The 17,789-nt window shown below is 35.2% G+C and overlaps 1 protein-coding gene across 2 annotated transcripts in view; it reads right to left on the bottom strand.

Annotated features, from left to right (window-relative positions):
- Window positions 1-17,789, bottom strand: part of VPS13B (vacuolar protein sorting 13 homolog B (yeast)) — an 873,819-nt gene that overhangs the window by 763,700 nt on the left and 92,330 nt on the right. For both annotated transcript variants that reach the window (XM_011931782.1, XM_011931791.1), the window contains exons 6-8: window positions 14,985-15,166; window positions 10,408-10,582; window positions 4,862-5,130 (exon numbers count right to left, since the gene is read on the bottom strand). In XM_011931782.1, the coding sequence (XP_011787172.1) occupies window positions 4,862-5,130; window positions 10,408-10,582; window positions 14,985-15,166 (626 nt within the window). The remainder of the gene's footprint in view (window positions 1-4,861; window positions 5,131-10,407; window positions 10,583-14,984; window positions 15,167-17,789) is intronic.

Genomic DNA, 17,789 nt, shown 5'->3' on the forward strand with positions numbered 1-17,789 from the left:
TACATATTCAAAGGCAATTACTCCTCATCCTCCCCAAGATGACAATTTTACACCTTCTTCCCCTTCCTCAAAGCTTCTCCTCCTTTCCCATGTTTACTCTGAGTTAAGAGAACTATTTAAAGAAAAAAATAATCAGAAGAGAACTTTCAAAAACCACTACCACCTTTTCTACCAAACCACTTATGTGGGTGCAAGATCACATTGCTTTCTCTCCTGCTATTATGAATGAATGACCTATTGTCCCATTAGAGGTCATCAGACTTTCCACCTCTACAAAAGATGCCAAGCCCTCTTATCTTCTCAAGAATATTACTCCAGCAATTCTCCCCCTCTTGCCTATATCAATTTTTTCCTCTCTATTAGATCACTCATATCACCAAACAAATATGCTATAATTACTCCCATCTTTCAAAAAAAAGTCTTTAGCTCCACAACCCCAACCAGCTATTTCCCCATTTCTATGCTCTTCATAACAAAACCATCTTGAAAGTTTTCTGTACTCTTCAACAATTACTCTACTACCATTTGCATTTTTATCTGTCCTTTTTGCATGATAAAATATACACAATAAAATTTGTAGTTTTAACCACTTGTCAGTATACAATTCAGTGGCATTTAGTACAAAATAGTGCATAACTATCCCCACCATATGTTTGCAGAGCTTTTACATCATACTAGGCAGAAACTCTACCTATTAAGCACTAACTCAACTTCCCTGTATCCTACAGCCTCTAGCAATGTCTATTCTACTCTCTGTTTCTGTGATTTTGCCTATTCTAAATATCTCATCTGTGATGGTTAATACTAATTGTCAACTTGATTGGATTGAAGGCTGCAAAGTATTGTTCTTGGGTGTGTCCTGCCAAAGGAGATTAATATTTGAGTCAGTGGACTGGGAGATGCAGACCTATCCTCAATCTGGGTGGGCACCATCTAACCAGCTGGAAGCATGGCTAGGATAAAGCAGGCAGATGAATGTGGAAGGACTAGACTTGCTGAGTCTTCTGGCCTTCATCTTTCTCTTGTGCTGGATGCTTCCTGCCCTTGAACATCAGACTCCAAGTTCTTCAGCTTTTAGACTTTGGGACTTACACCTGTGGTTTGCCAGGGGCTCTCAGGCCTTTGGCCCACACTGAAAGCCGCACTGTCAGCTTCCCTACTTTTGAGGTTTGGGGACTTGGACTGATCCACCACTGGTTTCCTTGCTCCTCAACTTGCAGACATGCCTATCATGGGACTTTACCTTGTGATCGTGTGAGTCAATCTCCTTAATAAACTCCCTTTCATACATACATATAGCCTATTCTGTCTCTCTAGAGAACATCATCTAAGTGGAATCACACAATCTTTGTCCTTTTGTGTCTGGCTAATTTCACTTAGCATAGAAATTTCAAGGTTCATTCATGTTTAGCATGCATCAGAACTTCATTCCTCTTTTTTTTTTTTTTTTTTTTTTTTTTGAGATGGAGTTTCACTGTTGTTGCCCAGGCTGGAGTGCAATGGCGTGATCTCAGCCCACTGCAACTCTGCTTCCCAGGTTCAAGCAATTCTCCTGCCTCAGCCTCCTGAATAGCTGGGACTACAGGTACCCACCACCATGCCCAGCTTTTTGTATTTTTAGTAGAGACAGGGTTTCACCATGTTGGCCAGGCTGGTCTTGAACTCCTGACCTCATGATCCACCCACCTCAGCCTCCCGAAGTGCTGGGATTACAGGCATGAGCCACCACACCCGGTCAAAATTTCATTTTTTTTATGGCTGAATATTATTCCACTGTATGTATATACTATAATTTGATCATTCATCCACTGATGAACATTTGGATTGTTTCCATTTTGGGAGATCACTGAAGAGAGTTACTATGAACATTTCTGTACATCAATTTGTTTGAATACTAGTTTTTTATTCTTTTGAGTACATACCTAGAAATGAAATGGCTAGATTATATGGTAATTCTACATTTAATTTTTTGTTGAACCACCAAACTATATTCCACAGTAGATGCACTATTTTACATTTCTACCAGTCTTCCCATTTGCTTTTAACCAACTCCAACTAAGATTCCAACAGTGTCATATCACTGCTCTGCTCAAAATCACCAGTAATTTCCACATTGTCAAATCCAAGGATTCATTCTTACAAATAATCTATTCCCTCCTCTTTAAAACATTTATGGCACTTACCTTCCAGTCTCCTGGTTTTCTGCCTACAATATTGATCACTTATTCTCAGCTTCCTTTGCTATTTCTTCCTCATCTTTCCAATTTCTTACCATCACAGTGCCCCAGAGCTTGGCTCTAGAACCTCTTTTTTCTGTTCTACACTAATTTCAGTTTTAACAAAATCATGACTATCAAATATATGCATCTAGGCAAATTTCTAACCTGAATTCTAGATTCATATATCCAACTGCCCACTGAATTACTCTACTTAAATATACAGCAGGCATCTTAAACCTACCCAAACTAAATTCCTCATCTTCATCTCAAATATAGTCTTCTCCTAATCCCAGTCATCTCAAAATGTCAGAGCTCAACTCTTCTAGTTGTTCAACAGCCATCCTTGGATCATCTTTTTTTTTTTTTCATTCATGTCTCATAATAAAATCTATCAGGAAATTCTGCCTATTTGACCTTCAAAACACAATCACTTTTCATCACCTCCACTTGCTATCACTCTAGTCCAAGTCATTACCATCTCCTGCTTGAAAATTGCATTCCTATCTATTTCTTTTCCTTACTTTTGCTTCCAACACAGCAGCCACAGTGATCCAGATTAAAATATAACCCAGATCATCATATAATTCTTCTAAAAACTGGTCAAATATTGTTTACCTCACTCAGAATAAAAGACAAAGTCCCAAAAATGATCTACACAGTTTACAACTTAGGAACCACTCCAAACCTCATCACCCCTCTTATCTTTCATACCACATTCATTCACAATATCTCATGACACTATTGGCTTCCTTGCTGTTCCTTGAACTCTGGTGCCTTTACATTTGTTATTACTGGAATGTTCATTCTCAGATATCAATAAGGCTTCCTCTTTCGCAGGTCTTTGCTTTAATATTCCCTTCATAATAAGGCCTTCCCTGATGATCCCATTTTAAATTGCATTATTTCCCCTCTAGTGAAAGCACTCACTATTCCTCTTCCCACTTGATTTTTCTTTTCTTTTTTTTTTTTTTTTTTGAGACAGAGTTTCACTCTTGTTGCCCAGGCTAGAGTGCAATGGCATGATCTTGGCTCACCACAACTTCCACCTCCCGGGTTCAAGCAATTCTCCTGCCTCAGCCTCCCGAGTAACTGGGATTACAGGCATGCGCCATCACACCCGGCTAACAGGCTAATTTTTTTTTAGTAGAGATGGGATTTCTCCATGTTGGTCCGACTGATCTCGAATTCCAGATTTCAGGTGATCTGGCCACCTCGGCCTCCCAAAGTGGTGGGATAACAGGCGTGAGCCACCGCACCAGGCCCCCACTTGATTTTTCTACATAACCTTTATATTCAATGAACACAATATATATGTTATTTGTTTATAATATCAACTTAAGTTTGAAAAAGCAGGAATTTATATCTGTTCACTCTGGTATCTCTGGAGACAAAATAATGTCTAGACACAGCTGGCATTGAAAATATTTGTTGAATGAATTAAGATATTATTCGGGAATATTACAGGCATGGTAATAGTATTATAAAAATCCAGGAAACAAATAACTCAAAAATTAAGTTTGGGTTATATGTGAGAGGAACAGAAGGTAAAATATGATCAAAGAAGAATACATGGGGGATCAAAGCTACTAGCAATTTTATATTTCTTTTGGCTGAGGTGCAGGGGTACTGGGATTACAGGTGTGAGCCACCGTGCCTGGCATAATTTTGTATTTCTTCAAGTAAAAGGGTATTTACTTTATTATTCTTTAACCTGGACATACACATATTTGTATATATTATATATATTTTTGTATAGATGAGAATAGATATTTTACATGCATTATTTTAATGGAGGAAGTCGTCAAATTATGTTAAATACTGCTGGAAAAATAGCTAGAAGAGGACTTAGTTAACAAATTTGTCCTGAAAAGTGAAAGAGATGAGGAAAGAGATAATTATATATAAATAATCCTTTAAAAACAAAAATTTGTTATGAGGCTGGGCGTGGGCTAACACCTGTAATCCTAGCACATTGGAAGGCCAAAGGGGGAAAAACGCTTGAGCCTAGGAGTGAGACCAGCCTGGGCAACATGGCAAAACTCCATCTCTACAAAATATTTTAAAAAAGAAAAAAAAATTAGCTGGGCACAGTGGCACATGCCTGTAGTGTCCCAGCTGCTCGGGAGGCTAAGGTGAGAGAATGTCTTGAGCCCGAGAGGCACAGGTTGCAATGAGCTGTGATTGCACCACTGCACTCCAGCCTAGGCCAGACCCTGTCTCAAAAAAAAAAAAAAGAGAGAGAGAGAGAGAGAGATTGTTATATTGTTACGAAGGCAAGCACAGAAATGAAACCGTACCTGATGGGTAAAAGAACTCAAGGGAAAATTTTTGCTGTTCCTTTCTTTTTTAATGACAATATTAAGGCATGTTTGTACACCAAGTGAATGATTCAATAGGGCGAAAAACTATCTATGAAGCTAATAAAAAAGAAATGTGGAGAAGGCCCTAAGAAGACAGGAAGGGATCAAAATTCAAAGATTTCAAGTGGAGGAGCCATGTAATTTTATGAAGTAATAACTGTTAGACTCTATCTCACATCTATTGAATGCAAAACAAACTTGAATGAAGCTAGAATTGTACTAACAATCCAAATTTAAGTATTAAAGTTGCTACAGATATAAACAGCAAGAGAAAAGACCTACTTTGAAAGTCACCGTTGCCTTTGTGCAATAAAATCCTATAGAAACAATAGGATCCTTCAAAGCCTGTGCTTTTTGCTGATGTGTGGTTGATGCAGGATCATTCCCAACACAGTCTTCCTCGCCATCGTCAGAACTCACAATTGCAGGCACAAACGACCAGGCCCATGATACCCATCCCTGTGGCTGCTCCTCATCTTGCTGTGAATGTAACTCTTGACCTTTATACTGAGTAGGATATTGCATATCTATTCTTGTTTCATCTTCAGAACCTATGAATTAAAATTAAGTCACTTTAAATACGTCAAAAGGATTTAACTAAGAAAATAGAAATACACATCCTTTACAATTTTTCCTCCCATATCCTTCTATTATAAGGTATAAACAAATGATACATTGATTATTATTATTTGAAACCAATAATTTAGCATTATGACTCTCAAGTTTCTGTATGTTGTACTGTATCAATCTCCTTTAGTAGGTTATGGTTAATGTGATGTGCAAAGTAGCTTATCAACTGCACATAACTTTTAACTGTATTTGATAAAGACAAAGAATAAATTAATTATTTAACATCACTCATGAATGTTTTAAACCAACAACAAAAAACCTACCTCTCAAAAACAAGGCTGATATATTGAAAAACTGACTTTTCTCAGAAACATAATACCACAAAGATCCAAGAAATATTCTTCATTTCCTGATGCACCCATGGAGGAAAAAAAAATGGAAAGTGCTTCTAGGCAAAATGCACCCCTGCCCAAACAAGAATTATCCCAAAGATGAAAGCAAACATTACAATAAAATGACTTTTATATGTAGCTAAGAAAAATAATAACGTTGGGGCCTCTTTCTTACTAGCAAGTAAGATATTATATACCTTTCCTGTTATACAGATGAAAAAATTGTAGCGAAGAAATTTTATTTGGTTACAAATTGGCAGACCAAAGATTTAGATTCCAACCACTCTTTAATTTATGCCACCTTTGTAAAGACAAACTCCATCAAAGTCCCTTAATATTATTCTGGCTATATAAACAAAAGAAGCATCATGAAATTTAGAAAAAAAAAAATTCATTTTTAAAAATTTCATAGGGGCCAGGAGCAGTGACTAGCACCTATAATCCCAGCACTTTGGGAGGCCGAGATGGGCAGATCACCTGAGCTCAGGAGTTCAAGAACAGCCTCAGCAACATGATGAAACCCCGTCCCTACTAAAAATACAAAAAACTGTACGGGTGTAAAATTCATAGGGGCCAGGATCTGTGACATACACCTGTAATCCCAGCACTTTGGGAGGCCAAAGTGGGCAGATCACCTGAGCTCACGAGTTCAAGACCAGCCTGGGCAACACGGTGAAACCCTGTCCCTACTAAAAAAAACAAAAAAAAAATTGTCTGGGTGTGGTGGTGTGCACCCATTATGGTCACAGCAACTTGGGAGGCTGAGGTGGGAGAATCACTTGAAGCCAGGAGGCGAGTGTTGCAGTGAGCCATGATCATACCACTGCACTGCAGCCTGGGTGACAGAGCAAGACCCTAGACCCTGTCTAAAAAAAAAAAAAAAACACATCATAGGAAAAGTAGTCTCCAGCAGATTCACTCATATCTACTCTCCACTGATAAATCTATAAATACACATACTCTTTTAAATCTTTAAATAACATCCTTACAGGTTTTCTTATTGAAAAAGCTTTATAACTTTTTAAACTCTTATGACAGGAGACTCTTGGAACATTCTACATTTATAGGTTATGAATGTTTGCCTTCTTTCACCTGAGAAGGAAAAGGCTTAATAAGAATTAACTAGAGTAACTAAAATAATAGTACCAAGACACTTTAGCCATTGTAGTTCAGAATAAGTTTTATATAAGTTGCAAACCCTGTTGGGCCCACTGGCTCATTCCTATAATCCCAGCACTTTGGGAGCCCGAGATGGTAGAATCACATGAAGCCAGGAGTTCAAGAACAGCCTACTACAACAAAGTGAGACCCCCACCTCGACAAAAATTAAAAAAAAAAAAAAAAATTTATCAGCCACATTCAATGTCGTGCACCTGTAGTCCCAGCCACTCAGGAGGCTGAGGCTGGAGGATTGCTTGAGCCCAGGAGTTCAAGGCTGCAGTGAGCTATGATCATGCCATCATACTCCAGCCTCGCAACAGAGTGAGACTATGTAAATAAATAAATAATAAATACATAAAGTAAAATAAAATTTTAAAAAGACACAAAAAAGCTTTAAATGGACAAGTATTTAACACATACTTCACAAAGGTAGATAAAGGCTTATAATCACATTAAAAATTCAAAATAATTAGCCATCAAAAAATGCAAATTAAAAAACCATAAGATACCACAACACACTCATCCCAATGGCAAAAAAGTGAAAAAATACACCATTGAATGTTAGCAAGGATGCAGGCCAACTGCAACTCTCACACATTGTTGATAGGAATATAAAATGGTACAACCACATTGGAAAAAGTTATGGAAGTTTCTTTGAAAAATAAACATATAATTCCACTCTTAAGTATTTACCCAAGAAAAAGAATAGCACATGTCTACATGAAATTTGTACAAAAATATCTATGAAAGTTTTATTTATAATAGCCAAAAATGAAAAACAGCCCAAGTGTCCATCAACAACTGAATGGTAAAATAAACTATAGTATATTCACATGATATATTCATACAATGTATCTAGCAATGAAAAGGAAAGAATGACTGCTATATGCAACAACACAGATAAATACCAAACACACTATGCTTAATGAAAGAAACCTTTATACATATTGTTTCCATTTATATGAAATTCTAGAATCAGCAAAACTAAATCTATAGTTTTAAGGAACTTCAGAATAGTGTTTTCTCGAGGGGAGGCAGGCAGGTGAAAGGGGGATGATTAGAAAGGGGCATAAGAATTTATCTCAGCTGTTAATGACCTATATCTTGATGAGTGTTTTGCATCACACAGGTGTATGTATTTCTCAAACTCACTGAATTTTACTTTGGAGATTTAACTTCCAAAAAAAAATAAAAACACCCACTTAGTAGAAACTCTATATAACAACAGGCAGCTGAGGGTTAGGGGTGAAGTGTACCAACGTTTGTAACTTAACTTGAAAGGCATCAAAAACAATCACTGTATTGATAAATAGAGAAAGGGATGTTAGATGAACCGATATGTGATGAAGCAAATGTAACAGAATATCAATAGCAGACCCTAGATGATACGTATGTGAGTGTTCACCTTATAAGAACTCTTACAGCTTTTCCATATATTTGGAATTTGTCATGTTGGAAAAAAATAAAACAAGTATCCTCTATGTGCTACGTTTGCTCCAGGTATAAGACACTGTTTCTGTCTCAGAAGTGCATTGTCTAACAAAAATTTACCCTCTAGTGTGAAATAAAGGTACGTTTTATATCTATACACTCTGATTCATGTTGTTCTCTATGCTTTATTTTAAGGTAGTAAGATTTTTTAATGAGATAAAGTTTAAATAGCATAAAATTCAACATTTAAAGGTGTACAATTCAGTGGGATTTTTTTTAATAGTCACAAGTTCTGCTCCCATCACCACTATCTAATTTTTGAACATTTTCATCATTCCAAAAAGAAGCCTACTTATTTGCAGTCATTCTCTCCTCCCCTGAATTTCTGGTTACTAATCTACTTCCTGCCTCTACAGAACTTCCTATTCTGAACATTTCTAATGGAATCATAGTATATATGTTATCTTTTGACCGGCTGCTTTCACTTAAGATAATGCTTTCAAGGTTCATCCATGCTGAAGCCTATATCAGTATTTCATTTTTTTGTATAGCTAAATAATACTCCAATGTATGAATATACCATAATTTGATAATCCATTCATCAGTTGATAAGACATTTCAACTGTGTCCAGTTTTTGGCTACTATGAATATGTTACCATGAACATTTCATATATTAAGTTTTTACATGGACATATGTTATCAATTATGTTGATATATATGTAGGAATGGATGCTGGGTCAATATGGTAACTCTATATTTAACGTTTTGAAGAACTACCATATTGTTTTCCAAAGCCACTATATACCATTTTACACTCCCAACAACTTATATGAGTTCCAATTTCTCCACATCCTCACCAATACCTGTTATTTTGTATTTTTTTTATTATAGTCATCTAGTACCTGTGAAGTGGTATGTCATTGAGGTTTTGATTTGCTTGTTTGCTATTTGTTTATCTTCTTTGGAGAAATGTCTCTTTGCCCATTTTTAATTGGTTTATTTGTCCCTAAGTTTTAAATGCCCTTCTCTTAGGGCTTTATCTATGGAAATTAATCATCTTAAAACTTTCTGAGTCTCAGGTCCAATACCAAGTTGAAATCAGTCATTCCTTTCACCTTTATACATCAGATCATTCACAATATTTATCAAACTTTCTGCCATTCTACCATACATCATACTTAACTAACTACTGACGCATCTATCTGTCCCATTTTATCTTAAAATTCTAAGGGAAAGAAATACATCAAAATGATCCCTGTATTTTCCCACATTACATATCCTTCAATGAAGTTTACATTTCATTAATTAACAGCACTAAAATAACTCAATTTTACTTAACTGAAGTTTTGCAGAAAAATTACCAATACTATTATGTACTAGGAAATTTTGAGGTTATACTACTTCAACTTTTATCAAATGTATATCCTGAGTCAAGCATGGTGACTCATGCCTGTAATCCCAGCACTTTGTGATGCTGAGGCGGGCAGATGGCTTACGCCTAGGAGTTTGAGACCACCCTGGGCAACACAGCAAAACCTGTCTCTACAAAAAATGTAAAAATTAGCCAGGCATGGTGGTGCGTGCCTGTAGCCCTAACTACTAGGAAGGCTGGGGTAGAAGGATCACCTGAGCCTGGGAGGTCGAGGTTGCAGTGACCCATGATCGTGCCACTGCACTCCAGCCTGGGTGCCAGAGCAAAACCCTGTCTCATTCATAAATAAGTAAGTAGTACATTCTGAACACTTATATCTATTAGAAATATATAAGTTATTTTTAGCATATAGGAAAAAATCAGAATGTTATCCAGCATGTAGATAAAATTAAAGTAGTGTAGACCGGGTGCAGTGGCTCGTATCCAGCACTTCAGGAGGCCAAGGTGGGCAGATCACAAGGTCAGGAGTTTGAGACCAGCCTGGCCAACATGGTGAAACCCCATCTCTACTAAAAAAATACAAAAATGAGGCAGGCGTGGTGGTGCATGTCTGTAATCCCAGCTACTTGGGAGGCTGAGGCAAGACAATTGCCTGAACCTGAGAGGCAGAGGTTGCAGTGAGCCATGATTGCACCACAGCACTGCAGCCCAGGCAACAGAACTAGTCTCCGTCTCAAAACAAAACAAAAAAATTAAAACAGTGTAAAACAACCCAAAAACAATCAGCCTACCTCATTAGAATACGGTAAAACTCAATCTAATACATTTTTTAAAGTTTCCCAATGGTAAAATGTAAGAATAGTCTTAAAGTTTTTGTTTAATAAAGTTTTACATTAGTTACCTGTAATGTTTCCTAGCATATCTTTATTATGACAAGTAGGGTCCTCTATTTCGCCTTCTTTGAAACTGCCTATTTCTCCGTAGTAAAGAGCAATTCCAAGTTGCATTATACGAATAAACATAGGCAGTTGTTGATCTGTGATAGAAAGTTTCAAACTTTCTACTAAAGTATGAATCTGCATTTTGAAAAAGACAAAAACACCAACAAACGCATGTTTAAAAAGAGTACCTTTTACGTAAAGAAATGTTTTAAAGTCTTCAAATGGCATAACATAAAAGAAATGCTGCAAACATTTTAATACTTAAATCAAAACGATACTCTAAGATCTTAGGAATTAAGTAGATTTTGCTATGATAATCAATACACGTTAGCTAGAAACTATATTAAACCAAATGATGTACATACAAATAGAATTAATAGTGAGCAGGTATAATCCCATAGTTTCCAGATTACTGTTCCAGAAACAAAGTTAGTTATGTAACCAAATAGCTACTCTCAAACATTAAGTGAATAACAGTACTACCCCCAAAAAACAGAACAATCTGTCAAAACCAAGAATAATAAAAATTTTATGTCATTTTAGTGAAACTCTAATCATTCCTTCCAGGTTTATTAACCACAAATAATACATACATATCCTAAAACCATGTGTTAACTGGGGAAAAGACTAGTATTACAACTATGAAAGTATGTAAATAATAAAAATTTTTGTCAAATATGGAAAAACAAGTGAAATGTATGTTGAAAAACGTTTTTCAAATTTTAAATAAGATTTAAATAACAAAAGTTTTTCAAATTGTAAAGATTTAAATGACATAAAATGTATTCAACTGATAAAATGAAACAATTATAACAAAGAAATAAGATTAACTACTAGCAAATAGGATATACAGCAACCAAAGTTCTCCTTAAAGAAAGATACATCAATGGAATATAAACACAGCTTCGGTGTAATGGTTTCCTGCTGTTATCGAAATATGGAGTAAAACCAATTAAGCCATAAAGTTAAGTCTCTTAGAAGGTTTATTTTGACTAATGTATTTGAGTGTCTATGAAAGATGAAGTAGTAGTAATGGCAATCATCGTATTTTTAGGGCTTAAAGCACATAAAAAGATTTATGTTAAGGGGGAGAAAACTGTATGGGGGGACTGTGAAATACCATATTTCGAATATAAGCACAAGTTTTTAAAAACTGACCTAATAATCATATACTGAATAAACAATGAAGAGGTAAGAAAATGGGCAATGAGTGTGGGAGGTAAGCAGGAAAGGATTATGCACATCTGCTAAAGTTTCCTTAATTTGAAATTTCTCTGCCACATTCTTTTAAATCTTGTATTGCACCAATAGCACTGGAGATAAGCAGTCAGCAAAACCAATAACAAAGAATCTGTCTTAAGTATCTTTTTAAAAACTCCTTAAAATGAGTAAGATTAATACTCAGTAGAAAAATGGATAAAGAACCTGAACTGATAATACAAAGAACAAATGACCAGTGAATGTGTTTTCAAAAATCTAACTTCAGTAATAAACAGCAATTAAATTACATATCATTTGTTGTTCAACAAGTTGGCAATTTTTAAAATATGATCATATTTAAGGATAACAAGAGTATGACGTAGGCACTCCCCCTAATGTTCATGGGAGTATAACCTGGCTAAATCTTTCTGGAAACAATTTGGCAATACAGATCACAGGACTTAAAAAAAAGATATTTGCAATTATACAAATCTTTCCTAAGGAATTACTCAGGAAATGTGGTCAAAGATCTATGCACAGAATTTCACTGCTCTGAGAAACTGCAAAGTAAATTTCTAAAAACAGGAGAAATGTTAAATAAATTACGTACCCATAGGATCTGTATCTCATAAACGTCATAATCACCAGAACATATTTATTTCACATAAAAAATGGAAAATTATAAAAAGCCAACCCAAAATATAAATGCATTCAAAATAAACATACATGAAAGATTTGAAAAGAAACAGAGGGGCCAGGCATGGTGATTCATGCCTATAATCCCAGCACTTTGGGAGGCCAAGCCAGGGGGATCACGCATGAGGTCAGGAGCTCGAGACCAGCCTGATTAACAGGGCAAAACCTCGTCTCTACTAAAAATACAAAAATTAGCCAGGCCTGGTGGACAGCACCTGTAATCCCAGTTACTCGGGAGACTGAGGCAGGAGAATTGCTTGAACCCAGGAGGCAGAGGTTGCAGTGAGCTGAGATCATGCCATTGCACTCCAGCCTGGGCGACAAGAACAAGATTCTGTCTCAAAAAAAAAAAAAAAAAGGAAGAAAAGAAATAGAGTATCTGGAACATTTTGAGAAACCTCTGTTTGTGAGGTAATTAATGAGGTCGACCATATCTATTTAATACATATTCCCTAGGATTAGGAGTTGGAAGGATGATGGGTCTAACCCAAAATGGCAAATCTCAACATTACAGTAGTATTAACAAAAAACTCAGGCAGGCATGGTGGTTCATGCCAGGAATCTCAGCACTTTGGGAGGTGTAGACAGGAGAATTACTTGAAGCTAGGAGGTTCAAGACCAGCCTGAGCTGCAGAGTGAGACTCTGTCTCTACAAAAAACAATTTAAAATGAGCCAGGGATGGAGACATGCGCCTGTAGTTCTAGCTACTTGAAAGCCTGAGGCAGAAGGATCGCTTGAGCCCAGGAGTTCAAGGTTACAGTGAAGTATGATTGCACCACTGCACTCCAGCCTGGGTGACAGGGAGCCTCGAAGGTAAAGAAAAAAGGAAAGAGGAAAAAGGAGAGAGAGCAGAGGGGAGGGGAGAGAAAGGGAGGAGAAGGGAGGGAGAGAGGAGGGAATTGAGAGAGAGAAAAGAAAAGAAGAAAGAAATAAAACCTCAAAAATTGATTTAAGTTGAGTATAAAACATTGATATCACATATTTGGCAACTATTATACACGTTTATTTATGTTAAGGGACTTTTTCAGTGAAATGTCATGGCTAATCAGTTGTGAGAACACAAACTTACTGATATGCCAACACTAAGTTTTTCCTCATCTATTTTTATCTTCCTCTAATATAACCACATCCCAGAACAGACCATTACATTTGCACTAATAATCAAAAAGAGTATTTTATATAGTAAACTTACGTATATCCATTACTTGCTTTCAATGTATCTTGAATTTACCTTCACATTCCCCAACTTTACTAGAAAACCCAAGGCTAAAGAAAGTGAGCCCATTTCCCTGAGACAGAGCCATCAATATTACTGAGTTAATTCTTTCCTTGTTTATCTTTGCCAGAGAAGCTAATTCAAATATAGAAGGAAAAAGTAACAGAATATAAACAAACCAATATGCATTATACACTGTGTGGAAAAAAGTAAAACACAGGTGACTGAGCACTACCAAGAAAAAAACATGTAGATTTTACATATTAAGCACAGTAAGGCTACATAAAATAGAAAAAATTATATTTTTAATAAAATATAATGTAAAAAAAACAAACCTAGTTTTTATACAGCCATACCCAAACAGAAACAGTAGTCAATACCAGTGTTCAGACACCTAAGTCCAGCCCTTCCATCACAGAACTTTGACAGTCAGGGGCAAGTAATTCAACAACAAACATTTATTCCACATTAAAACCTAGTTAACGGGATCAGAAGTCACCAAATTCTTTTTCCAAGATACAGTGATAGGCAGACAAACAATATTCAGAAAACTGTTAAATAAGAAAACAATATTTATGCTTAGATACTAACCACATACATTGAAAACATACACTACATTGGAGAGAAAATTTTCACATGTATCAAAAGACATGTCCTGTTCTCACTTAGAAGTGGAAGCTAAATCTTCGGTATACATGGACATAAAGATGGGAACAACAGACAGTGTGGACTCTAAAAGGAAGGAAGGAAGGAGAGAGAACAAGCGCTGGAAAACTTCCTTTTGGGTACTATGTTCACTATCTGGGTGATGGTATCAATGGGAGCCCAAACCTAAGTATCATACAATATTATACCCTTATAACAAATCCCTTAATCTTAAATAAAAATGGAAATTAAAAAAAAAGACATGTCCTGAATAACTCCCTAAGATTTTAATTACATTTTAAAAATCATAAATCAAAAGCTAAAACTTCTTGAACCAATAAACTAAAATATTAGGTTAGTATATCAAGCTTTACAAAGTCACCTAGTAAAGAGAAGTATAGATAGCAGATCATGCTGAACAGATTATAAGAACTGAAATACAGAATACTGATATGTAGTCCATTGTGGGCATAAATATACCCTTTAATATTATTTCCTCTATCTACTTGAAGAGAGAAACACTAATAAACAGCTGGACAAACTAAAAAAATAAAATTACAGTGGAGAAAAGTTGTCTCTAAACTCTACTAGAATATATCATACAGAAATGTATAAATACAACATAAAAATCATAAACAGAAATAAATTTTTTATAAAAACAAATGGCATACATATTTATAAGGTTAATTTCCTCATTTGTTAATAATGATTAGCATCCGCAAGAGTCAATAAACAAAATAAAGACATGCAACTTAACTACAAAAAAAAGAGATACCTACTTTAATAACAGATGGCATCTTGGAATTTAGGTTATCATATGTAAAATGAAGACGAGTTCTGAAGGAACATTTGTACAATAAAGGATCCTGGTAAAATTCTATTTTACCACTGGCATTCCGTTTATCAAGACAAACTGTACAGTCAGAAAAATTGATAACCTTTCTCAGCACCAAATCAGTTGCTAAAAAGGAAAGAAAACATTTTAAGTAAAAAGGAAAATGAGCAAGGGAAAGGCAACCATTATTTATTAGTATAAATAGTAATAAAACTAATAACAGAAAATAAGATTCATGGAGTGTTTAATACATAATGCCAGACCATATGCAATGAACTTTTCATTTTATTATACAATTTAAATCTTCCAACAACTTTATGAAACAGGCACAATTCTCCCCATTTTATATATAAAGAATCAGAGACCTAATTAGCTTACCCCCCATCTGCATGGCACATTAACTACAAATATTTTTTTAATTATGAAAAATTTCACTACAGTTCTCTTACACAATGAAATAATAAAATTCTTAAGAATCCATACTAAAGATAATTTTTTGAAGAAGTCATTCACTTACCATTCATTTTATATTTAAAAACTCACTGCTACTTTAAACTTGCACTATCCAATATGGTAGCCACCAGCCATATGTGGCTATTTAAAATTAAAATTATATAAAAATAAAAATTCAGTTCCTTGGTTGCACTAGCTATATTTCAAGTGCTCAACAGCTACATGTGGCTAGTGGCTACCATACTGGAGAGAGAAGATAAAAAACACTTGTATTATGACAGAAGGGTCTAGTGGAAAATACCACATTAATAAAGAAATCACCAGTCTAGAGTATATTTTCAAAGGAATAAAAATAAAACAGTTGATGGTAAAGTATAAAAGTATGAAATGACGCCTTTAGCAAATCAATAATTTATTTCTTAACTGATAAGCAATTCCTAGGTAAATATCAGGCCCAAATCTACTTGCCCAGTGATTTTAAGTTAGCCATGGGAATTTTAAAAAACAATAAAATGTGTTTTAGTTCGGGTTATAACACTATTTCTGAGTATATCCTGGCAACTTCTAATTAATTCAACATTTTATTTTTTAAGTTTTTAAAAAGTAGAAATTAAAGAAGATGTGTCTAAATAGTATTATTTGCAGATAAATTTCAAAGTTGTCTGTTACTTGAAAAAAAATATGACTACCATATTTCAAATGTACATATTACATGAATAATGATTTAGTTACTAATATTATATATGTACACAAATTAAGAAATTACAATAGTAGGACTAGAAATGAGAAAAAAAAAACATAAGATATCCTGTAGGTATTTCCTTCCCTCTCTTTATGATAACAATTATCACTTTCTGAGTATTTGCTATTACTCAGATACTACACTAAGTCTTTTACATCTCTTATCTGACAATATTTATACGGTCCTGTTAAAAAATGTGAAAACTGAGGCACAGTGGTAATAGTTTGTCTACTGTTATACAGTTTATAAAGATTAGAGCTGTAATTCAAACTCTGGCAACCGTACTGCAGAGTTCATGTTCTCATCTACTGTGCTATAAGAACATAAGCTATTCAGTCCCAGGCATGGTGGTTCACGCCTATAATCCCAGCACTTTGGGAAGTGGAGGCAGATTGCTTGAGGCCAGGAGTTCAAAACCAGCCTGGGCAAAGTGGTGAAACCCCATCTCTACTACAAATACAACAATTAGCTGGGTGTGGTGGCAAATGCAGAAAATCACAGCTACTCAGGAGACTGAGGCACAAGAATCGCTTGAACCCAGGGGGTAGAGCTTGCAGTGAGCCAAGATCATGCCACTGCACTCCAGCCTGGACAACAGAGTAAGACTGTCTCTTAAAAAAAGAAAAAAGTTAAGTATTCATATTTCAGGGATACCCCAGACAATTATTATTCAGTGAAAAGAGGAAATTACTGTTTTAAAAATGTTTTTTCTTAAACATGAAATGTAACAGCAACTATATTTCAAAAACTTACAAAATGAATTATAGTTTCTGGTACTTACTTTAAAAATATGCTACAATTTAATCAATAAAATATTATTCATCACTGAAATTAGGGCTCTTCAACTATATATGCCAATATATAGAAATATTAAAAGCATATTATTGATTGAAAACAGCAAACCTAAAATACAACATATAAGAATACTATTTTTAAAACAAGGGTAGGAAACTTATTCAAAGAAATAGAGAAAACTTCCCAAATCTGGAGAAAGCAGTCAAAGAAAACCCTAAGACCTTTGGATTCACTGGCATATTCTACCAAACATTTAAAGAACTCATACCAATATTCACAAACTATTCCAAAAAATTGAAGTGGAAGAAATTCTTCCAAAATCATTTCCATACTGTCCAAAGCAATCTAAGAAATCAATGCAATCCCTATCAAAATACCAATGACATTTTCACAGACATAAAGAAAAAACAATCCTAAAATGTGTATGGAACCACAAAGACCCTAAATACTCAAAGCAACCCCAAGCAAAAAGAACACAGCTGGAGGCATCATACTCCCTGACTTTAAAATTTACTAAAAGCAATAATAACCAAAACAGCATGGTACTGGCACAAAAAAAGACACATAGCCCAATGGAATAAAATAGAAAAACCCAGAAATAAATCCAAGCATTTACAGCCAACTGATTTTCTACATAGGGGTCAAGAAAATACACTGAGGAAAAGAACAGTCTCTTCAAAAAATGGTGCTGGGAAAACTGGATATCTATATGCAGAACAAACCTAGACCCTTATCTCTCACTACAAAAATCAACTCGGG

Source organism: Colobus angolensis, unplaced genomic scaffold (assembly GCF_000951035.1).
Source record: "Colobus angolensis palliatus isolate OR3802 unplaced genomic scaffold, Cang.pa_1.0 Scaffold121, whole genome shotgun sequence".
In the NCBI taxonomy this organism is placed as follows: domain Eukaryota; kingdom Metazoa; phylum Chordata; class Mammalia; order Primates; family Cercopithecidae; genus Colobus; species Colobus angolensis.